At 48.5% G+C, this 24,968-nt stretch overlaps 1 protein-coding gene across 1 annotated transcript in view; it reads right to left on the bottom strand.

Moving 5' to 3' along the window:
- Positions 1-346: 346 nt before the first annotated feature.
- The window catches only part of SEC24D (SEC24 homolog D, COPII component), a 553,336-nt gene continuing 528,714 nt past the window's right edge, over positions 347-24,968 (bottom strand). Inside the window, exons 22-23 of the mRNA XM_085634340.1 lie at positions 24,078-24,167; positions 347-2,708 (exon numbers count right to left, since the gene is read on the bottom strand). Coding sequence (XP_085490466.1) covers positions 2,568-2,708; positions 24,078-24,167 — 231 coding nt within the window. The 3' untranslated portion in view covers positions 347-2,567. The remainder of the gene's footprint in view (positions 2,709-24,077; positions 24,168-24,968) is intronic.

The following is a 24,968-nucleotide window of genomic DNA, read 5'->3' as shown; positions in this document are numbered from 1 at the left end:
TCCTTGCCCCTCCCACATTTACATCAAAAACATAATTTTCAGCACACATGGCAGAAACTTTCTGCCCATAAGAGAGAGGAAAGGCAGAGATCTGTCACCAGATTTTAGTGAATAGCATTTATAAGTACGTAAGGTAGTACTACTGAAGTACTACTTTATGCACATAAAAATGCTTTGGTGAGTAGACCCCCGCTGTATTTGACGGTACAGTTGGGAAAAAATGATTTAATTAGCTGCTTAACTAGAGGATAGAAAATAAAACTAGCTTTGTTGCACTCGGTCCCAAAACGAATTACACTAAATAAATGTAAAACATATTTTAATAACAGCAAGAGACACAGTTCACTAATAATTAAATTTGATTTATTCTGCATTTATTTACATGGTACAAGAAACTGCTGGTGTAATTCATGACAGTACATGATATATTGGTCTTTTTTGTCCTATGGCCAGCCCCAATCAACAAGAACATTTAAAGGGCAGATGCCGAAGATGACGACAAACTCAGGACGGGTTACAGGAAGAAGCATTTTATTTACTTTACAAAACCTGTAAGAACGCTAAAATGGACACCAGAAAGCCTAGTTCTTACCATAGGTTCCTAGTGCTTGCATCCTCCACTTTTGAACATTTCTGCTGTCTTTTCTTTTTTTACCACATTTCTGATGAAATACCGCTATTGAGGGTAACTTTACGCATGTGGTTGAACCACTTACCTTCAACTTTCTATCCCAAAACAAAGAAAATCTATAATTTGCGGTAGCTGTGCAGGTTGGAAGTATTTTTATTTAAAAGCTGAGCGTATAAAACGTTATGTAAAACTATTTAGCAACGTTAGGTTTCTGCCTGGAAGATCCTGTTTTGGCACTGGCAAAGCTGACACTGCGAGTTTTCTTTATCCATTTCACACTCCGTCCTGGCAGGAGAGTTCTCAGACACCCTCTCTACGCGAACAATAGATTACAAGAATGGTCACTGGGTTTCTAGAGGAAATGTTTGTATGAAAAGGACTGCCGCCTGCATTCATGTGTCGCATCGGTGCAAGACAGTCAACACCAAGGTACACAAAGTCACCATATAAACATGATATTGAATTACAATAATTCCAGATCAAGGCATTTAACATACAGGGTAGGAGAAACAACATTTGGAAATAAATAACGGGCACACTGCCAAAATAATAATCTTAATATGGAGGAACAACTGCAGCCTGTTTAAAAACCACAAGAATCGACACAAACCTGCCCCTGTCAGAAATCAGGAGACCCATATTTTGCATCCAACAGTTCAACTCAAGATCATCATCCGAAGTGGAAATTGGTGTGGACTTCAAAATTAAGAACCTTTCTCAAGGCAAAGCATGTAGCGGTCTGTATGGTGGCATTCATCCTGGCATGAACATGGTAACCCTCATCTCCTAACTTGATGGGAGCCTCAGTCCAAGCTACAGCGTACAACTAAAAAGCGCAGTTGTCATGGGGAAGTCCAGAAATCCTAAAATTTTCAGTCTGCCATCAGGCAGAGTAACAGAACGGACATAACACCACATTTGGGGTAGCAAAAGCCCCATATCTTTCTGGCAATGTTGCCAACACGGACAGTTAACAAACACACAGTTTCACAGCAGATATTCTGCTCACATCCAAACATTCAATAGCAGTTGCTATCAACATCATCCCACTTATTTCGTTAAAGTGCCTTTGTGAGAGATGTAAGTGAGCATTACATGTGGCCAACGATGCCTGCAATCTTCACTTCTATCCCACATGCTCTCACTTTGTCTATCTACTGTTGTTTATACCACACGCATTAAGCAGCACCTTGCTGCTCACTCTAGCGTTAGACAATAAGACAGGCTGCTCAGTGAAATGAACATCTATTACCATGTCACTTGGTACCTACAATGTACATAATGACTTTAGTATACTAATGATGAAAACCAATGTAGAGTGATTGCTGCTAAAATGTCATAATGCCAGATAATTAAAATTAAAATAAAATGGAGAAGTGCCAATGCAATCGGCAGTAATTGGTATCAAGGATAGGTGCCTTATAAGAAGGCATTCTAATGTGCATGTTTGTTACTTGTGGTTTCCTTTGGCAGATACAATATACTTAAGACATTTTTAAAAAAATGGTTACATTATAAAACGATGTTATTTCTCAGTTTCATAAAGTATGCTCTCTTTTTCTAGCTAAAGTATCCACAACTTGAATCAAAAAGGACTATCAATGATAACATAGGGTCTGTAAACCTTCTGAAAGAATGTTTGTATTTTGCATATAATATCGGAGAATGTACGAATAGCCAACCATATAATGTATCATAAACAGACACCTCTTCCAACCCTGTAAGATTGGTACCTGAGCACATCATTTTGCAGATATTGATGAGTGAACTAATTATTCCTGGAATAAATGGTAAGGCATAAAAAAATAAGAAACTGCAAAGAGGCACATGATCGCACAAAAGGCTCCCATGAAAACCCCTGTAGGTGGATGTGCCCCTTGACGATTCCTCAGAGATGTGAGAAGATGTTTAACATGGAATGTCTTTCCTTCTCTACTTAGGTGAGAAGCTGACGGATCTCTTTATGCACGCAACATAGGAAATCCATGTAGGAGGCGCCTCCATGCAAGCCCTTGTCTTCCACCAGGAACTGTCGGAAGATCATCTCTGGTTTGTCCCTCTGCTTCACGATCAGGAGCTGCAAGAGAGGTGTGTAGAGTTTATTAATTTTACAGTTTTTTTTAGAGTGAGACATAGCATTTTTAACGGAAACACTGTATAAAAGAACTTCTGTAAATAGGCAGTAGTATGTTGTGATGAGTAAAATGAACAAGAAAGACACAGGATTGAGAACAGTGGGCAGAGGACATGCACCACTGTAGGGAAGGATTTACAGTGAAAAGAGAAGCATTGCAGGTATTTACACCTTTGCACTCAATTGTCATGGACTGAACGTCCAAGTGCCCCGAACAATGCAACTTTTAGAGCATTTTGGTGGTACTCTTGACCCAAGAGTTTTTTTTATGGCAGTCTTGAAGGTACTAAGGGGGGGAAATAGCCCCAAGCTCTAAGTTCCAGTGGACCAGGCCACGTAGGTACAGGGAAGGTGCGGGTAGGGTTCATTATTTTGGTTAGGAGGGTATATGGTGGTTAAGGAGGATGAGAGTGAATTACAGTTGACTGTGATAATCAAAGCTGATGAAGTTCGAGATGAGAGGGAGTGTGATCACTGTGGATAGGGTGATGCCAACAAAGATGGGCAATGTAACTTCCTGTTTAATAGGGAGTGAGGAGCTTGTTGAAAGGAAGGAATTTGTGGATGTTAGGAAGGAACTACAGAATGGGAGAGGGGTCTGTAGTTGTATGGAAGAAAAACTTACTTACCTCAGTTAATATTTCTAGCAGATACAAAATCTTCCTGCAGATTCCTAACCTTAAGAATATCACTCAAGTCATTAGACTGGTCTCAAAACCTTTCCCCAGCATTAGCTGCCAGGTGGCGTCTTGTTACTTCAGTCATGACTCCAGCTACAGCGTATGACATCATCATAGGACAGTAGACACTAAGCAATATGCTGACATCAGCTCTTGGAACTTTTCCAGCATCCCGTCTAAGGTGTGCAGAGAGGAAATGAGAAAGCAACAACAGAACTTTACATGTTTGCACACCTTGGGATATCATTCATAGCACTAACTCATCAGTGAGGAGGGGGTGGTGAGGAATGTGTAGGAAGATTATGTATGCAGCAGCAACATCATTACCAAAGGGAAATACATTTTCCTTCTCATGGACACACCTTCCAACAAGTTTCTCAAATTAAGAATTCGCCCTGAAGCAATACATCCCTGCGAGGTGGGACAGAGTAGTACAGACTAACCACGGAGGTCATGCAATCCAGACTGGTCCTTATGAGCCTGAGCAGTGAGGTAGCAATTTAGCAAAAGTATGCAGCGATCACCACATGGCTGCCCGACAGAGGTCAGCAGCGGGAATGCCTCTGGAATGTACCTTGGAAGCAGCCCAGAAAGTAGTGATGTAGGCACAAATGAACTTAAAGAACAAGTTACTTACCTGCGGTAAGGATGTATCTGTAAGAAACATTAGTTAGTTAGATTCCTCACCTTAGAATATCCCCAGGCGTCAGACTGGATCCGGAAGATTTTTCGTCAGCAATACCCCTTGCGCGTCGCTAGGCGTCGTCTGCGGCTCCGCGTCCGTCGTCGGCATCGTGCGCCGGGATGACGTCGGAGTATTTAGACGCCGCCCTCGCGCGCTGACGTCAGTTCTTGTACATAGCTTTCCGCGCCAGGAACGCAGAGCCATGCAAAGACCGACACTGGTGCCAAAAATGAAATCTAGGGGCCTGAAAAGGACAACCTTAACCCTAGATGTCAGTTCGCAGAACGGGGAGGATGGGTGGGTCGGTGAGGAATCTAACTAACTAATGTTTCTTACAGATACATCGTTACCTAAGGTAAGTAACTTGTTCATCTGAAAGAAACACGTTAGTTAGATTCCTCACCTTAGAATAGATACCCAAGCAATACCATCCCCGGTGGTGGGTCTGCGAACCAAGATCACACCAGAAAGTCCTGGAGGACAGAACGGCCAAAGAAGCCATCCCTCCGGACTTGGCTGTCAAGGCAATAATGCCTGGCAAACGTGTGTAACGAAGCCCACGTCGCCGCCTGACAGATGTCCTGCAAAGGGACTCCCCGTCCCAAGGCAGTAGTAGCTGTGGCCCGAGTAGAATTGGCGCGCAGCCCAACAGGAGGGTCCTTTTTTGCCAAAGAATAGCAAATTTTGATACACAAAACGACCCACCGAGAGATGGTCCGTTTGTGCACAGCTTTCCCCTTCTTAGCGCCCACGTACCCAACAAAAAGCTGGTCGTCCACCCGGAACTGTTTTGTGCGGTCCAGATAAAAGGAGAGCGCACGTTTTGGGTCCAGACGGTGGAGCCTCTCTTCCTCTTTGGAAGGATGCGGAGGCGGAAAGAAGGTGGGCAAGGTGACAGACTGCCCAAGATGAAATGGAGTCACCACTTTCGGAAGAAAGGAGGGACGAGGCCGAAGGACAACCTTGTCCGGATGAACAGATAGAAAAGGAGGCTGTGAAGACAAAGCCTGGAGCTCACTCACCCGTCTAGCCGAGGTGATGGCTACCAGAAAAGCAGTCTTAAGAGTCAGAAGACTAAGAGGACAATTGTGAAGAGGCTCGAAGGGAGCGCACATCAGGAAGGTCAAGACCAGATTCAAGTCCCACTGAGGCATTACAAAAGGGACAGGAGGGAACGTGTGAGTAATGCCTTTCAGAAAGCGTGTAACCACAGGGGACTTGAAAAGAGAAGGCTGATCAGGAAGCCGCAAGAAGGCGGAGATGGCAGCAAGATAACCTTTCAGGGTGCCCAGGGCAGAGCCCTGCCGGGCCAGAGAAAGAAGAAAAAGAAGAACCTCAGAAAGAGGGGCGGAAAGGGGATCCACAGCCTTTGCTGTGCGCCATGCCACAAATTTGTTCCACCGGCAGGCGTATACCGTCTTTGTGGAGGGACGCCTGGCTGCCAGAATGATATCACAGACTTCAGGAGGCAAGTCGAATGGCATCAACTGCCGCCGCTCAATCTCCACGCATGGAGGTGGAGGCTGGACAGGTTCGGGTGGAGGACCGTCCCCTGCTGCTGCGACAGAAGATCCTCCCGAAGGGGAAGACGTATCGGGGGATCGGTCAACATACTGAGTAGCTCGGGATACCAGTACCTTCGTGCCCAATCCGGAGCCACCAAGATGACTTGGGCCCGGTCGTGCCTGATCTTCTTCAGCACTCTGGGCAGAAGTGGTATAGGCGGAAAGGCATACAACAGACCGCAACTCCACTCGTGACGAAAAGCGTCGCCGAGCGAGTGCCGCCTTGGAAATTCCAACGCGCAGAATTGCTGACATTGCGCGTTCTCTTCGGTGGCGAATAGATCTAACCAAGGCTCTCCCCACTGCTGAAAGAGACCTTGCGCCACTTCGGAGTTCAGACGCCATTCTTGATCCATTATGCACCGACGGCTGAGTTCGTCCGCTCTGGCGTTCAGAGAGCCCGCCAGATGTTGAACCACTAGGGTCACGCCCTGGTGTTCCAGCCACGTCCAGAGGCGCAGAGCCTCCTGACAAAGGGTCCACGACCCCACCCCGCCCTGTTTGTTGCAATACCACATGGCGGTGGTGTTGTCCGTGAACACCTGCACGACACTGCCCCTGACAGAGGGAAGGAAGGCTTTCAGTGCAAGTCGGATCGCTCTCAACTCCAACAGGTTGATGTGGAGACGAGACTCCGCCGGAGACCAGAGGCCTCTGATCTCCGCCTCTCCCATATGGCCACCCCAGCCCAGGAGGGACGCATCCGTCACTACGACATGCTCCGGTTGGGGAAGGGAGAGGCTCCTGCCCATGACCCAATCGCGATCCGTGAGCCACCACTGCAACTGTTGTGCAGTGCCCTCCGAGATCAAGACATGGTCGGACAGGTTGCCGTGATGCTGGGCCCACTGAAACTTCAGGTCCCACTGCAGAGCCCGCATGCGCCGCCTGGCGTGATGCACTAGTAGGATGCAGGAGGCCATCAGCCCCAGAAGCCGCAACACTAGCCTGACCGAAACCCAGGATAGAGGCCGAAAGATGGGAATCAGGGCCTGTATATCCCGGACCCGCTGTTCCGGTGGATAGACCCGGAACTACGCCGAATCGAGAACTGCTCCGATGAAGAGGAGCTGTTGAGAGGGACTCAGGTGTGACTTCGGCACGTTGATGGAAAATCCCAGCAAATGCAGGAGATCCGCCGTAGTCTGGAGGTGGGAGACGACTGCCCGGGGCGAACCCGCCTTCAACAACCAGTCGTCGAGATAGGGGAAGACTGGAACCCCTGATCTGCGCAGATGAGCTGCGACCACCGCCATCACTTTCGTGAACACCCGAGGGGCTCTGGTGAGGCCGAAGGGGAGCACGGTAAACTGAAAATGCTCGTGGCCCACCGTGAACCGCAGGTAACGCCGGTGGGCCGGCAGGACGGGGATATGGAAATATGCGTCCTGCAAGTCCAACGCTACCATCCAGTCTCCGGGGTCTAGGGCAGCTAGAACCTGAGCCAAGGTTAACATCTTGAACCTTTCCTTTCGGAGGAAGGCATTGACGTTCCGGAGGTCCAAGATGGGGCGTAGGCCCCCTTTGCCCTTCTTGGGAACCAGAAAGTAGTGGGAATAGCAACCACGACCTACTTCTGGACTCGGAACTCGCTCGACGGCCCCCTTGGCCAAGAGGGCCGAAACTTCCTCGCGGAGAAGATTCAAATGATCCCCCGAGATACGGTGGTGCTGCGGTGGCATGGCTGGAGGGGTCGTCTCGAAGGGGAGGGAATAGCCCCTTCGGACGATTTGCAGCACCCACCTGTCCGATGTAATGGACCGCCAGTGGAGCAGGTGATGGCGAACTCTGCCGCCCACTGGCGTGGAATGGGCCTGAAAGCTCGGACTAGGAAGGCTTTGAGGCGGATGCTGCCGGGGTGGATGTGGGCTGACCACGTCGTCCTCCAGATCCGCCACGGCGGAAACCACGTCCACGACCGCGCGCAGGTTGGTTCTGCGGCTGGTGGCTGGGCGGACGTGAGGAGGCGCCCCTTCCTTGGCCACGAAAGGGGCGAAAAGCGGAGGTGTGCGCCCGCGGAGCCGAGAGGCCCAAGGACTTGGCCGTAGCCCGGGAGTCCTTAAAGCGGTTCAGCGCACTGTCCGCCTTCTCACCAAACAGGCGAGTGCCATCAAAGGGCATGTCCATGAGGGTGTTCTGGACATCCCCGGAAAATGACGTGGACCGCATCCAGGCGTGGCGACGGAGTGCCACCGTGGTGGAAATCGCCCGACCCAGCGAGTCCGTGGTGTCAAGCCCACATCGTATGGCGTGCCGCGCTGCATCCCTCCCATCGGCCAAAGCCTGGGTAAGACGTGTCCGGACCTCCTCCGGACACAGGGGCAGCACGTCCTCCACCGTATCCCACAGAGAATGGGAATAACGGTCCAAGAGACAGGCGGTGTTTAAAGACCGCAGGCCCAAACTAAGGGACGAGAACAGTTTCTTGCCAAACTGCTCGAGTCTCTTGGAATCCCGGTCCGGCGGAGCGGTCGGGAAGGAGGATTGGGAGGTAGAGGCCTGGATAACCAGACTCTCGGGGGTGGGGTGTTGGGACAGGAAACTGGGGTCGCCCGGAGCAGGGCGGTGGCGCCTGGCAACGTTCCTATCCACAGGAGGAACTGTGGAGGGCTTGGACCAGGTGCCCTGCAGAACGTCAGTGAGGGCCTCATTGAACGGCAGCAGAGGCTCAGTGGAGCTTGCTGCGGTTTGAAGCACCTCAGTGAGGATGTTAGTCCTCACAGCCACGGCAGGCAGCTCGAGCCCAAGGGCTGCGGCCGCCTTGCGCAGCACCACAGAAAATGCTGCACCCTCCTCCGAAGCCACAGTCGGAGGAGAAGTGAATCCAGTGTCTGGCGATGTATCAAGACCACTGGCCTCCCCCAGTTCATCTGCCCAGTCCTGTGAAAGCTGCGACTGAACAGCCAGAGGGTCCTCAAACCCCTCCCAGTCGCCCCCGTAGTCCGATTCCTGATAAACAGGAGGAATGATCGGAGCCGGACTGTAGAGATGAAGGGTCTCAAGCGGCGCCGGATGCGGCGTCGGTCGACGCCGTTGCGGCGCCGGGTCCGGAATAGGGCTAAACTGGGGTTGGACGCCGTCCGGAGTCGGCACCAACGGCGGCGGCGGCGGCGGCGGCACCGGAGGTGTAGGCGTCTGCGCCGGCGGCGTCGGTGGTTCATGCGCCGGCGCGGGTGGAGGAGTGGTTAGGTCAACCGGCGTCGACGGGGGCCCAGGCATGGGCCCCGCGGGGACCTGCGGCGTCGAGACCGGAGTCGTCGACGGCGCCGGGGCCGAAGCCGCCGGCAGGCAAGGTCGCCCAGTCGAGCCCGCGGGGCCCGAAGGCGCGCCAGCGGGCGTCGACGGCGGGGCCAGGCTCCTCATGGCCGAGAGGAAGGTACTGACCTCCGCCGGCGTCGCGTTAGTCCCAGGGACCGGAGGGTATGGGGACGGGCGCGGCGCCTGCGGCTCCGCCGGAGCCGCTGGGGTGGAACCACTTGGACCCTCGGCCGAGTCGCGCGACCGGCGAGGGGAGTCCGAAGAGCGATGTCGCCGCTTGGACTTCTTAGAGCGTTTGGACTTACCCGACGACTTGGAGCCCGACGATCGATGGTGGCGTGGGCTAGGGCTCCGCGAGCGATCCTTGGACCTCCTCCTGGACCGGGATCGCGCACGACGCGGAGCCGAGTGGCGAAGCTCGAGAAGCTTGCGGGACCGCTCCCGCCGAGCCTTCGAAGTCAGGGCCTGGCAATCGGAACACGACTCCGCGTCGTGGTCGGGGCCTAAACAGTAGAGGCACCGGCGGTGGTGGTCGGTCACCGACATCAGTCGATGGCAATCCTCGCAAGCCTTGAACCCAGACATCCTACCGGCACCAGATGTCGACAGACAAGGATCAAAAGTGATCAAAAAAGATTTAGTCAAAAAAGACTAAAAGGGGTAGCTCTCCCGGATCTGCGCTTACTGGCGCGGAAAAAAGAAGAACTGACGTCAGCGCGCGAGGGCGGCGTCTAAATACTCCGACGACGTCATCCCGGCGCACGACGCCGACGACGGACGCGGAGCCGCAGACGACGCCTAGCGACGCGCAAGGGGTATTGCTGACGAAAAATCTTCCGGATCCAGTCTGACGCCTGGGGATATTCTAAGGTGAGGAATCTAACTAACGTGTTTCTTTCAGATGAGTCTTTGCTAGCCAAAGCATTGCAGATCTTGATGCTGAGGATGTCCCAATGAGAAATTGTGCATTTGGCCATTTGTGTAGGAAATCCCCCTTTTCTGCGTGGTCATCTCACGTTTTGTGCCTTTTGCTGAACCCTATATTTTTGCTGGCATTAGACCTATGTGCATTTTATCCCTGCTAACCAGTAGTAAAGTGCCTGTACTCCCTCTTTAAACATGGTTGAATTGGCATACTCCGAATTAGTTTATTTAACTTGGCTATTAGTCCAGAGAATCTAGTACAAAATGTATACCAAAGGGCTGGGAATGAAATGCCACTTGTAGGCTACAGCACCTATTATGCCATCCACTATAATGGCAGAGCCAAGGCCTACCATTGTAGCCTGACTGTAACAGTTCAAAATACGCCCTCGGCCTGTCAATAGAAATAAACCATTTCATAGGTAAAAAACATTCCTTTTAAATAATTAGTCATCCTACGTAGGCCTTGTAGTCCACAAGTCATGGTGCATGATATTTAAAAGTAGGACAAGTAGAAATTTTAAGTTTACGTGTCATTACACTGACTAGCATCCAAATGCTATTTTTCACTGTGGCAGACCTAGCTGTCCTATGTAGAAAACCAGAGTGCAGATTACAGTTCTAAAAATGGGACTAGCTAGAAAAATAATTAAACAACAATTTAATTAGTTTATAAAATCAATTCAATGGTGAGGATGGATTTGAATACATATCAAGGAGAAATAACTTTTAGAAAGTTACATTTTTCCTGTCTGGAGTTACTGGAGGTTATTTTGCACTTCCTCTCCAACGTCCCCCAGCCAGTGATTAGCATTTGAATAGGTGTGAATAAGCCGTAATATTCCTCATAGATCTATACAATAGGGCACTGTGAGGGACAGGTCGACCTGATTGGACAGAGATGACTCCCTGAACCTCACAGAAAATACAGCGTGGGGACTGTGGCCATCCCTTTTGACATTAGTGTCAAATCCTGCTGGAGTGTCAAACCCTCTTTGACAAGTCTGCTGGGATGTACATATAGCACTTGGGACACTCTTGAAGGGAAGGAAACAGGAAGCCAAGACAATTCTTGTGTATCCATGGTCTGATTGCTGGAAAACCCTGCATTTGTTCTAACAGGCTTCTCTCTCTGGGTTAATGGTGGGTACAGTGGTTGCCTCAAACTGGATTTTAGTATTAGATGTGGGAGGACAGGGAAAACATGAAGGATCACAATATCCGAGTAGAAAGCCATGAACAAATTACACACAGAGATCCTGAAGTTCTCAGACTCAACAGTCTTATTTATATTATTGCTACTAACAATGCTGTCCTTAGAATGAGATTTAAAACCGGACAATTATGCATTAGTTCAAATAGGCAGGCATCAAAAAAGTAAATCCCATTGGAGAACAATGAATGGAGTGGAAGGAAACAAATAAACTTTTTAGAAAACACACCTCTAGGGGAAATCTAAGCTGGTATGGCTGGTCAGGAAGACACATGAAGGTAGACCGGGCAGCCATCTAGCCTTTAACAGTAGCCACTGCTAGACTTTACCATGCATGAGTCAGCGTGAATTGCAATACATCGAAAAGGCAAGGCCTTCTGACTTGCACCACTGAACAATTGTATTCCAGTGACCCGTGTACATGGACTTCTTAGTGGAATTTCTAGCAACCGACATAACATCTGCAGCCTTATCAGTAAGGCAGAAGGACTCTAGCTAGCATCTCCATGTGTGTAGCTGCAGCGTTAGGGGATTAGGGTGGAGGACCTAACTATCAAGCTGAAAGGGAAGGAAGGACCAACCCCTTGTAGGAGAGGAAGAGATGGATATATGTTGAGTGTCAACAGATCCGCATACCAGATCCTCCTTTATCCAAAGTGAGGCAATATGGGTCATATGTGCTTGATCCCATTGCACCTTACGCAGGACTTTTGACAAAGGAGGAATCAGCGGAAACATGTACAGCAGGCCCTATGACCAGTTGAACCTGAAGGCATTCTTGAGGGAACGACTCGGTGGGGAGTGTATGGCACAAAACAAGTCACTCCCTGTTACATGCCATGACGAGATCCACTTATGGACACCCCTTTCTGTAGAACACCTCTGTCACTTGAATGTGGTGTTCGCAATTGTGGCCATCTAATGAGAGGAGGCAGTGTGTCTGAGCCGCTAGCAGGAAAATTCCCTGTCGCGGCACCCGCTGCCACAGGTGAATGGTGTTACAACACAGGCCCATTGATATAATGGATAGTGGTCTTGACATACAGCATCTGAATGGTGCTCCCTGAGATGGAAGGGAGGAAGGCCTTCTTGGCAAGGTGCACCGTCCACTGCTCCAACACGTTTATGCGCAGAAGCTGCTCTGATGCAGTCTAAATGCCCCATGACATCATGCAACACAGGTTCCCCGGCAAGTATGGGTTTGTGACCACTATAGCCTGCGCAAGCAGAGGACGGATGACTCTATCCAACAGTTTGGACGGACAGATCAGTGTAGATCTGGATAAAGTGACTTGAAGATGAGCACCGGAGTCGAAAAGCTCTCCTGGTGCTGGAGCCATTGCTTTTAAAGGCACCACTGAAAGGTTCTCATCTGCCATCTGGTACAAGACCACCAGGTCCATGAGGCATAGGACTTGTAGAACCACTATCCATGTCTAAGTCAAAAACATCAGAATCCTATCCCAAATATCCACAATCCTCTGAGGAAGAGGAAACGTCTTTATTTAGATCATGTCCACTACTGCCCTTATAAAAATCAGTCTCTGTGTGGGTGTAAGATGAGATTTCTGGGTATTGGTTATGGTGCACTCAACATGTTCCTTGGCCAGCACCAAAGAACGCTACGTTGTCATCCAAATACAGAAATATGTGTACTACTGACCTCCATTGTGAAGCCACCACAACTGCCAGCACTTTCTTGGAAATGCTCAGCGCTGGTGTCAGGCCAAAAGGCAGGACTGTGAACAGACCGTGCTGGAAGCCCATGTTAAACCTCGGGTGACGTCTGTGGGTGGGAGGACTGCTAGATGGAAATAGGTTCCCAGGAGGTCCAGGGACATTAGTAAATCCCTCCCACTGAGGGCCAGCAAGACTTGGCTCAGGAACATCTTAAACTTGTGCTGCTGTCTACAGCAGCAAAGGTTGAGGATGGATCTTACTCTGCCCTTGAAAGGAACTAAGATGTAAAGTGAGTTGAATCATGTGTCCCTTTTCTCCAGAGGCACCACCTGTATGGTCCCTTTGATCAGCAGAGTAAGAACATGTGCTCCAAATCTAGGCTTCAGGACTCAAATTGTTGTGTCCATCACGAGTAACACTGAGGAGGTGGCACAACGGTTCAACAGTTGCATGCGAGCAGTGGTTAGTTAGATGGACAACCACCATCTTAAACTGAATTTGGAACAAAACGAAGTACTTCTCTTTCGAAGGGATACCTCCTTTTGGAGTGATACCGGATGGCCTCAGACATTGGGACCATTCCCGATTCCAGTTCCTAAATTAAGATATCTCAGAATAATCTTTGACTCCAAGCTCTCGTTTATGGAATAATGAAATAAACTTACATCTATCAGTTTTTGCCAGTTAAAAATCTTTAGTAAAGTCTTGCTTTTTATCACAAAAGAGTTACAAAAGAGTGGTGATTTCTCTGGTCCTATCAAGACTGGATTACTGCAATGCCCTGAATTTGTGTATGCAACAGGGCTCTCTGAAGAAATTGCAAAGAGTTCAGAATGCAGCTGTTAGTCTGCTCAATATAAAAAAATCTGACTCAGTCACCAAGGTCCTGGAGGATTTGCACTGGCTCCCTATAAAAAAAAAAAGTGTGTTGTTTAAGGCATTCTGCACAGCACATAGAGCACTTTATGGCGTCTGACCTGAATACCATGAAAGGAATATGCTACTTACCAGTATGCATCTGTTCATGGCATGTAGAGCTGCAGATCTACACACTGTGCATAGATCGCCATCTGGGGTTGGGCCCGGATATTGCAGTTGTTTTTCTCTTGGAGAGTCTTTGGAAGTCACGAGGTATGTGACTCCTTTGGATCATATTTCGCATGGGCTTCGGCTCCAACCTCAGATTGTTTTTCGCCAGCAGGGAAATGATGGAGCTTTGTAAGAAACAGGAAAGATGCCCATGTGTGCTGTATCTAAATAAGATAAAACTGGAACAGATAAAGGTAGCCGGGTGGGCGGGTGTAGATCTGCAGCTCTACATGCCAAGAACAGATGCATACTGGTAAGTAGCATATTCCATTCGAGGCATATGAGCTGCAGATTACACACTGTGCATAGATTGTGTAGCAGTACCCCGTCTTAGCGGCGACCACCAGTATCTGTTGCAGTTGTTTGAAACAGTGTTTTGAGGACAGCCTGGCCCACACTAGCTTGTTGCTTAGTTTGCACATCTACACAATAGTGTTTAGTGAAAGTGTGTGGTGTAGACCATGTAGCAGCTTTGCAGATATCATCTAATGGGATGTTCCCTAAAAATGCCATAGAAGCCCCTATCTTACGTGTAGAGTGGGCTTTAGGGGGAACAGATAGCGTTAGTTTTGCTTTGTGGTAGCAAATCTGTATGCATTTAACAATCCACCTTTGGAGATGGGGGTTGCCTTTGTGTGGTGGTGAGAAAGACACGAATAATTATTTGGTCTTGCGAAAAGGTTGTCTTCTCTCGATGTAGTAGAGTAAAGCTCTTTTGACGTCTAGGGTGTGCAGAGCAATGGTTTGTGGCTGCGAGAAGAATACGGGCAGTTCCACAGATTGATTGAGGTGAAAGGGAGAAATGACTTTAGGAAGTAATTTTGGATTAGTGTGGAGAACAACCTTATTATGATGCATTTGCAGAAAAGGTTCTTGAATGGTGAGTGCTTGTATTTCACTGACCCTTCTGAGGGAAGTAATGGCTACAAGGAAAGCTGTTTTCCATGTTAAAAATTGAAGCTCGCATTTATGTAGAGGTTCGAATGGAGGCCCCATTAGTCTTGTGAGAACGATGTTTAGGTTCCACACTGGTGAGGGTGGCACTCTAGGTGGAATTATTCGTTTGAGGCCTTCCATGAAGGCTTTTATGGCAGGTACTCTAAAGAGGGATAGATGCTGTCAATTTTGTAGATACGCTGCTATGGCAGCAAGGTGTAGTCTAGTAGACGTGTAGGCTAGGTTGCATCTTTGTAGGTGTAGTAAGTAGCCTATGATGTCTTGGATAGACACATCCAGGGGATTGATATTGTTGTGACAATAAATCACGAATCGTTTCCACTTGGCTGCGTAGCAAGCTCTAGTGGTAGGACGTTTAGCTTCTTTAATGACGTTCATACAGTCAGGGGGAAGATTAAGGTAGCCAAATTCTAGGATTTCAGGAGCCAGATCGCAAGGTTGAGCTGAGCTGGGTCCGGGTGTCTGATCTCTCCATGGTTCTGGGTTAAGAGGCGTGGAGAGAGGTGTAACCTTTGGTGTGGAACTACAGAGAGTTCCAGCAATGTGGTGTACCACGGTTGTCTGGCCCAAGTTGGACCAACTAGGATGAGAGTTAGGGAGTGTTGCTGTAGTTTGCGCACCACTAATGGAATGAGTGGGAGAGGCGGAAAAGCGTAAGCAAATTTGCCTGACCAGTTCATCCATATCGCATTGCCTTTGGACAATGGGTGTGGATATCTGGCGGCGAAGCTTGGACATTTGGCGTTTTCGTGGGTGGCGAAGAGGTCTATTTGTGGTTGCCACCACGTTTGAAAGAATGGTTGAAGAACTTGTGGATGAAGTTCCCACTCGTGGATTTGTTGAGTTTGACGGCTCAACAGATCTGCAATGGTGTTTTGGACTCCTGGGACAAGTTGTGCTAGGAGAAAAATGTTTTGAGGTATGGCCCACCTCCATATGGTCTGTGCTAGCTGAGAGAGCTGCAGAGAGTGTGTGCTGCCCTGTTTTTGGATGTAGTACATTGCTGTCATGTTGTCTGTGCGGACTAAGACAGCCTTGCCTGAGACGTGTGTTTGAAAGGCTTTCAGGGTTAGAAATATGGCCAGTAACTCCAGATGGTTAATGTGGAGTAACTTTTGTTGAGGTGTTCACCTGCCCTGCATGGTGTGATGTAGTAGATGAGCTCCCCAGCCGGAGAGCGGCGCGTCCGCTGTTAGAACTATTTGAGGAACCGGCCCTAGGAACGGTCGCCCTTTGGAAAGGTTTTTGGTGGTCCACCACTGCAGAGAGCGATGGGCACGACCGTCTACCAACACCAGATCTGTTAGCTGACCTTGAGCCTGGTTCCACTGGTGTGCTAGGCACTCTTGGAGAGGACGCATCTGGAGTCTTGCGTGAGGTACTATGAATATGCAAGAGTCCATCATCCCTATAAGTTGCATAAACACTCGGGCTGGAAGTGAGTGTTGAGGTTGAAATTTGGCGCGAAGAGCTTGTATGCTTGCTATCCGGGCAGGACTGGGGTAGGCTAACGCTTTGAGGTGTCTATGGTGGCACCGAGGTATTGTTGTAGGTGGGAGGGATGCAGATGGGACTTGGCGTAGTTTACTGTGAAGCCCAGGTCGTGAAGTAGTTGGATAGTGGCGTGAGTGTGTTGTACACACTGGTTGTATGAGCTGGCTTTTATAAGCCAGTCATATTGATATGGGAAGACGTGGATGTGTTGTCTTCTCAGGTGTGCTGCCACTACTGCTAGGCACTTGGTAAACACTCTTGGGGCTGTGGTGACTCCGAAGGGGAGTACTTTGAATTGGTAGTGGTGACCGTCCACTACGAATCTGAGAAACTTCCTGTGAGCGGTGTGAACGGGAATGTGGAAATAGGCGTCCTTGAGGTCTATGGTGGCTAGGAAGTCGTTTTGAGAGAGCAGAGGAAGCCCCTGCTGGAGTGTGACCATGTGAAAATGGTCTGAGTGTATGTATTGGTTTAGGGGTCTGAGGTCCAGAATGGGCCTGAGAGAGACGTCCTTTTTTGGTATGAGAAAGTATAGGGAGTAAACTCCCTTGTTTTGTTGGTGGGCAGGAACTAGTTCTATTGCATCTTTTTGCAGGAGGGAGAATACCTCCTGCTTTAGAAGTGACAAATGTTCCTGTGACATTGGGCGCTGTTTGGGTGGAATGGTTGGGGGGTAGATGTTCGCTCTAGACAGTAGCCCGATTGGATTATTTGTTGTACCCATCTGTCTGAGGTGATGGTAGCCCAGACAGGAAGGAAATAGCGGAGTCTGCCCCCGACTGGAGTGGAGTGGAATGGTCTGGGGGAAGTGGAGGGAAGTCACTGGGTGGGGGTGGAGGCAGAGCGGGAGGTGTTAGTTTTGCCTCTGCCTTTGTTATTGTTACCTCTGTAACTGCCTCTTTGATCACCCCTAGTGAAGGTGGATTGGGTAGGGGTTTTGTAGGAAGCTGTCGAAGGAGTAGCCTCTGGTGTTGCTTCTAAAGGAGGAACGGCAAAAGGAGAGCCTGGGAGCTTGCGACTGCAAGGCTCCCATAGATTTTGGCGTGTCTGTGTCCTTCATTTTTTTCGAGGGCTATATCGACAGTAGGACCAAACAGATGTTTCTCATCAAAGGGGTGGTTGAGGAGGGAACGTTGAACCTCAGGTTTGAAACCGGAGATTCGTAGCCAAGCATGCCTACGCAGAAGGGTGCTGGTATTAACTGCCCTGGAGGCGGTGTCAGCTGAATCGAGGGCACAACGAATGGAAGTGTTTGTAATGTTTTTGCCCCCTTGAATCAATTTGTTGGCCTTATGTTTATATTTATCAGGGAGGTGTTGCATTATTGTCTCCAGCTCATCATAATGTGCCCTGTCATATCTGGCTAGGAGCGCTTGGGTGTTAGCTATACGACAGATGTTGGCCGCCTGGGTTGCCGTCCGTTTGCCAGAGGCGTCTAGGAGTTTAGACTCCTTATCTGGTGGTGGTGCCTCACCTGATGCCTGGGAATTGGCACGTTTCCTCGCATTGGAGACTACCAGGGAGTCTAGTGGTGCGGGACCTTTAATGTAGGGTGGGTCTGGTGGTGCGGCTTTATATTTTTTCTCGATACGTGGATAATGACTCTGGCCCTAACTGGGTCTTTAAAAACCTCTGGTGCGTGCTTAATAACTCCCTTAAGCATCGGCAGGATTGAGGTAGACCTGTGTGTAGTGTCGAACGTATCTAAGAGGAATTCCTCCTCTACGGGGTCTGTGTGGAGATCAACCCCGTGGTAGCGGGCAGCCCTATGGAGTAATTGGTTAAAGCCCATGGTGTCCCCTGGGGGGGTCTAGAAGGGTAAAGCTCGTCCTGCGGGATGTTAGGGACGTCAGGGACGTCTGAGATGTTGTAGTCGTCCCATGGGTCTGGGGAGCCTGTAGGAGTAGGGTCCCCTATTAGTTGGTTGTCCGCCCCATCCCCTGTGTCGTAGATAATGTTATCCTCATCTGGAGGTGGGAGGAGGGAGGTGGGAGAGGAGGAGGAGGAGGAGGAGGAGGAAGAGGAGGAAGAGGAGGAAGAGGAGGAAGAGGAGGAAGAGGAGGAAGAGGAGGAAGAGGAGGAAGAGGAGGACATGGAAGAAGAGGAGGACATGGAGGAAGAGGAGGACATGGAGGAAGAGGAGGACATGGAGGAAGAGGAGGACATGGAGGAAGAGGAGGACATGGAGGAGGAGGAGGAGGAAGGGGACATGGAGGACATGGAGGAGGAGGAGGAGGAGGAGGACATGGAGGAGGAGGAGGAGGAGGAGGACATGGAGGAGGAGGAGGAGGAGGAGGACATGGAGGAGGAGGAGGACATGGAGGAGGAGGAGGAGGACATGGAGGAGGAGGACATGGACATGGAGGAGGAGGAGGAGGACATGGAGGAGGAGGACATGGACATGGACATGTGCGTGGGTGCGCGCGCCGCGCTTGACCGTGATTACTTTCGCGGCTGCTTGGCATAGCCAATAGGTCTCGCTTTTGGGACCTTATAAGTATTTAGTTACGCAACTGTTGCATGGCTAAACACTTATAAGGTCCCAAAGGCGTGACCTATTGGCTATGCCAATGCTTGTTGGTGGTGGAGCTGGTGCAGGCTTGTCCAGTGGTCTTTTTCTGGTGCTAAGCGACAAATGACCAGTCTTTGGATCTTTAACGAGGTTTTTTTGGTAAGGATCGGGTCGAAACAGTTCGGCTGTAAGGGGCAGATTCTTCGGTGCCGATGGTGTCGGAGCCGTAGGGTTTTTCGGTGTTGATTCGGCACTGGTTTTTGGTTTCGAACCTTGAAGTTTACCAGTGTCTTTTGACTTCCTCGGTTCTGAGATGGCTTTCGGCTTCGAGGTTTGGGAGTCGAGGCTTTTTGGCTTCTTGCTCGGCTCCGAGGGTGTTATTAGTGCCGAGGGGCCGGTGCCAGCCTTCGGCGCCGAGAGTTTCGGTGTCCGGCTCGGCGACAACCGGAATCGAAGACTTAGATTGTTGAGTCGCGTCGAGTGTTGATCGAGACAATACCGTCGAAGGGGGGAGTATTGCGTGCCGAACAGGAAAACTGGAACGGTTCCGAACTGGAGCGCGAAGAACACATCCGAGCCCGATGGCGGAAAAAAACAATCTGAGGATGGAGCTGAAGCCCATGCACAATATGATCCAAAGGAGGAGTCACATACCTCGTGACTTCCAAAGACTTTCCAAGAGAAAAACAACTGCAAAATCCGGGCCCAACACCAGATGGCGATCTATGCACAGTGTGTAATCTGCAGCTCATATGCCTCGAACACAAATTTTTAGGGTATGTCCGGGAAGAAGCTTTCGCTCAGGAACCGCCATATACGTCCGGTTACAAATAATTCACACTGCTTTATGGGCGGCAGAGGTTTTTTTGGTACATTCAACCTGCAAGTGTTGGAAACTGTTCACCTGGCACTTAAGAAACCAGGCGAACCTGATGCTATTTCAGAAACAGCTCAAAACATGGCTTTTTCCACTCTCCATGTAAATGCAATTCATCAAATGGAGGTGATCTTCCTTGGTTAAAGTCACTAGCGCCAAGACGTCTTTGGACATACGTCCCGCTTTATAAAATAAAATATCAAATATATGGGGTCACATTCAATTCTTCTGACCCCTCTCCATGAAATTGGTATTAATGACAAAACTCACGGATGGACTGCGTCATATCTGTAGGATAAGAAAGAAGCCATTCCTCTTCCACCTCTCTGTTCTAAAGTCAGAGACGTAGAACACGGTTTGCTGTAAAGGTTCACTCTAAAGTCCCTTCCTATTCAATTTCTATATCTCTGGCAAAATTCATGCAGATCTTTGGATAATCTATCACTATCTATTCAGATGCTACACAATCATCCACTTAGATGGTGACTCTACGTAAGCCCAGCCCTTCTTCCATCTGTGTTTATTGGAAATCATTACTTGGATAAAGGCTAACCCTCTCAAATATAAATCTGATCAGACTGAGTTTTTTATTGCAGGGGAAGAATCCTTTCCCTGGTATACCAGATAGCTGTGAGCTACCGTCCTTGCTACCGTTATTCGTAATCTGGATTTCCATTTAGACCAACCCTTATCCCTCGCCAATCAGATTGTTTCTTATACCTCTACATTCTCACACAAATCATTTCTTTTTTTGCCCAAAACCTCTTGGCAGGTTATAGTTGAGGGGTTCATTCATTTCCGCCTAGACAACTGCAACTCGCTTTTATCTCGGTTCTTTGGGATTTTCCCTGATAAGATTGCAGAAGATTCAAAATGCAGCAGTATGGCTCAGGTTCGGTCTTCCTTGCCATGCTCACACTTCATTGATTGCAGCACTTCACAGACTCCTGTAACATAGCACATTCTTTTCAAGAGGTTCTGCCTAGTATACTGTGCCTTCCACAACAAGGGGCCACTTTAGGCTCAAATGTTCCAATCATTTTGTCCCTGGGTGTGCGCCTTAGTCTTTCTCACTTAGCCTTCCACTGGTTCCTAGGTAGGGAAAGTTGGATCTGGCGGCTGCTTATTCTCCTACTTAGGCACTGAACCTTGGAATGAGTTACCATTACCCTTTCGCCCTATTGATGCCCATCTATCATCTTATAAAGCCATCAAGACTTAGTTATTTTGGGAGGTAGACGTTTGGTAACATGGCTTTAGTACACAGAATCAGTTTTATCCTCAGAGCACCAAGATACTTTTTTGGGCAATTGCTTGCTCTCAATAAATACTTTCATCATCATCAATTTAGCAACAACCTTATTACTCTATTTAATTATACAAGCACTGGCAAAGCCAACAGGCCTTGTCTATGCGAGATCTATTGGCTTTGTCACAGTTTATTTTTTTTTTACATGTTGCACAACAGCGCAAGCTGATGTGCAACATGGCTTAAAATAAAGGGGATAAAAGTGCTATGATGCGGCCAGCATTGTCAAATTAGCAGTTACTAGCAAATGTACACATCTCAATTCGGACCACAGCACTGCTTGTCCCCTCACTCTGGGTACCTTTAATCTCCCATTATCCTGTGTGCAGAGTGCTATGGTAACCACCAGGCCTATAATCCAACTTTCCCACTTGATTTGCTTTTCTGTTTTCCTTGCAGGGCTTGAGTGTTGTATGTTCATCTGTCATAAACCGCACAGAGAGGAGAAATCAAAGTGAAGGAACATAACTGCTGCCACAGCAATGTAAACAAGGTAATGTTTGTAGACACTTCAGATGGGACAAGGGGAACACAGGCCTGTCGGAAGAAAATCTTGTTCCAGAAGCCTGTCCAAGACAGAAGAGAATAAACCCTTCTGGGTTTAAGGCACTGCAACTATGTCTAGTAGGCAAACTTGGCTACTGGCTAGAGCAGAGCTTTCCAAACTCTGTGTCGGGACACAGTACCGTGTCGCCTGCCATGTGTGGGTGTGTCGGGCGATGACTGTGCGTGTGCAGTGCGTGTGCCTGCCCGAGCGTGAGTTACCAGCATAAAACTCGCCGCCTCTGCCAGAAGGCAGGCTCAAGGCTCAGCCAAGTTAACCCTAAGCCAAGGTTACCTCTTTGGTACGACAAGCCTTTAAAAAATGCTTTATACAGATGCAATTTCTTATGGATCTCGGGAGATACTGAGTCTGCGCTGCCCGTCAGTTACACACTGAGATCTCAGTGTTGGCACTCAGCCGGCTGTATTATTTTGCAGCACCTGGAAAAGCTAAGGTCTAGCTGAAAAAGAAGGTAATAATATTGAATTCGTTCCCCGTAGGGTGGCTGTTCTCTGCGCGCACAGGCTGCAGCACACCCAGTCCTTCCTGCTGCGCCTACCCCTACCGGCTGTGACAGTGTTTCTCTCTGTTAGTCCCCCAGCCATGGTACCTCCCGGCCCCCTCCCAGCAGCAGTAAGGCCCTGCGTGAGGAGCGCGAGCTGGAAGCGCACCGGTTACCGCGCCTCACGCGACAAGCGCAGCAGTCATGAGATGTGATCAGAGCTCACGCAGACAGGAAGGCTTGTGGAGACCCAGAGGATAGGCCGTACGATCGGAAGGGGATTTGTGCACGTGGTCTGACAAACACGCACGTGTATGTGGCACTGTGCAGCAGCAGAGAGAGGGGCGGGTGAATGTGACAGTCCGCACAGAGATAGAGAGGCATGTATGTGCCTCCATCAGCTAGCAGAGCAAAACACGCTGTGTATGTGGCATCGCTGGGGAGCAGAAAATGGCATGTATATGTGCCCACGGCCTCCGAAAAGAAAAAGGGGCATGCGTATGTACCACTTTCTGCGAATAGAAGATGGCACCTTTATGACCCACAGTGTAGCACTAGGAAGAGTGGCCTGTGAAGGACACACTGGCTGTGAACAGAGAGGCAAGTGAAAGTGTTCACCGCCTAGCATCAGGAAGAGGGCATGTATATGTGTCCCTGCATGCCAACAGAAAGATGGCATGAATATGTGCCGACAGTTGAGCATGAGGAAGAGGGGCATGGTCAGGACCCACTGTGCACTGCCTGGCATCGGATAAAATTTGCTTGAAAATGCACCATTTGCCCACTTTCTTTTCAAACCACACATAGGTGGTTCAGGCTCGCTCGCTATGCTCCCTCGCTACACTTCTTTACTGTGTCGCAAAATGATGCATGTCTAGAAAGTGTGTCACCAACATGAAAAGGTTGGAAAGCTGTGCGCTAGAGGAAACACACTAAACACAGCCCCATGCCATTGGACACCTTTAGCCTTAGCCAACACCACCATTGCATTGTGTGCCAACAGTTTCACTAGTAAGGGTATCAAAATGTCAGCATGCAAGCTGCTTTTGGAAACAAAAGCCAGGATTGGGGTGTCGTGTGATACAGGATGACATGGCAACTAATAATTAATGGGGAGAACTAAACTTTAATAAAAAGGGTGGGGCCCGGAAAGTTGTGACATTGCTCCGTGGATGCAGTCGAATTTCATGATGCTGGTCCTGCATTCAACATTTACTGATCATTGCTGTCATATGTGCTAGTTAGATTAGTTCAGTCAAAGCAACAAAAGACTATTACTCTTGGGCAGCACTGATCTGACAAATGAAAACCCAGGAAAGGCAGTGTTTGATGATCACTGAATGGCCTGACAACCCTGCTCTAGAACAGTAGGGTTCTGCAACATGCAAACATGGAGAAAGAACATGCTGCGCAGACAGACAGCACGTAGCACTCTAAGACTGGTGCGTTCTTGCAGCCTGTAAAGCTTAAAATTTAATTTTACATTGACAGCTGTGGCAAAGTGGAATTCCCAGAAAAAAGCAGCCATTAAAGTCGTAAAAAGGCACATTTCTCCCAGGGAGATCTTAGCAGCATAGTGAGCAGAGCTGAGAGGCATTTGGAGTGAAACAAAGGGGAGCGGGAGAGTGGGAAGAAGAAATAGTACCTCAGTCACAGATTGAGCAGCAGACAGGCACTAATGAAGTCAAATCAATCTGTGCTTGGTCCATTCTCCACAGAAACGAAAGGTAGTGATACTTAGCCTGTGCTGGCCAATTAAGAGACATCAGCTAAGCAATGTGCGAGCTGCAAGCCCCTCGTTATACACAATAGTCTTGCAAGGGCAAGCCCATGCGCTGTCACAAGCTCAACCTGAAAATGAAGTATCTATTCTTCATAAATGTTATCATCAGCTTTGTGTGCCACTTTTCCAACTTTTATTAAATATGTGCTTAATCAAAGCAAAATGAATTGAGATCGATTATGGAATTCACTGAGAGACGCTTCCCATATTTTCATGCAGTCTTTCTGTTCTTGATCCTACCTTCATAGAATATGGCCGCTTGTGCTGGATGCGATCCACTATAGATCTGAGCTTCTTGGAGTAAGGACTGTCCACATCAGGGAGAAATGCCTGCATGAATTAAAAACAAACCCAAGGTTAGAATCTGGAAGGGGGGACCAGATTTGTTATAGGAATTTGGGACCGATTCGAGACATGTTACACATAGTTCAGATTTACAGTATTCATAAAGATTTGCAAAAAGCAAATCTCAGGATCACATCTTTGGGTGTTTGAGTGTCATTTGAAGAGTGCGTTCTAAGTGCACATAAGAACCTCAAAGACAGCCTTAAGAGTAAAGGGCAAACGTTATGCAGTCACTTGCAGTGGAGCTTGTACCTGACAATAAATGGGAGATAAAACTATCTACCCTGAAGCATTGAGAAGGGAACTTACGATCCCAAAGAGGCACAGGCGTGACAGAGTTATGAGCTGCATCATCTACATCACCTTTTACAACTGAAGGCACTTCAAATCAGTTATAAGCACCTTGAAATATATGTAATATAGCATTATGGAAAAATACAATCCAGATACATTTCTGTAAAAATCTGCCCTGAAGTGTCTTCTAGCAAGTTATTTTTTGTATTATGTTCTTCAGAAGCTTAAAAAGTATTATAATTGCAGGATGATAATATAGACCTCTAAACATTTTGTACCAGCTTTGCAGTAAAGATTTCAGGACTTTCTCTCAGCCTTGCCAATGCTTATTTTAGGAGGGACAGTCATGATTTCTCAAACCACCTTTTTTTATTATTTTACCTTTATGTGGATGCTTAAAGCTCTTTGTTTAAAGCACACCGGGCTTCGCTAAAGGGTTTTTGTACTGGGGTTGCCTGCTTGCCTATATGTGCCAGGCCAAGCTTTTCAAAG

The sequence above is a fragment of the Triturus cristatus genome, chromosome 2_1, assembly GCF_964204655.1.
Source record: "Triturus cristatus chromosome 2_1, aTriCri1.1, whole genome shotgun sequence".
Taxonomy (NCBI): domain Eukaryota; kingdom Metazoa; phylum Chordata; class Amphibia; order Caudata; family Salamandridae; genus Triturus; species Triturus cristatus.
Note: the sequence above shows the minus strand (reverse complement) of the source record. Positions and strands in the feature narration are given on the sequence as shown.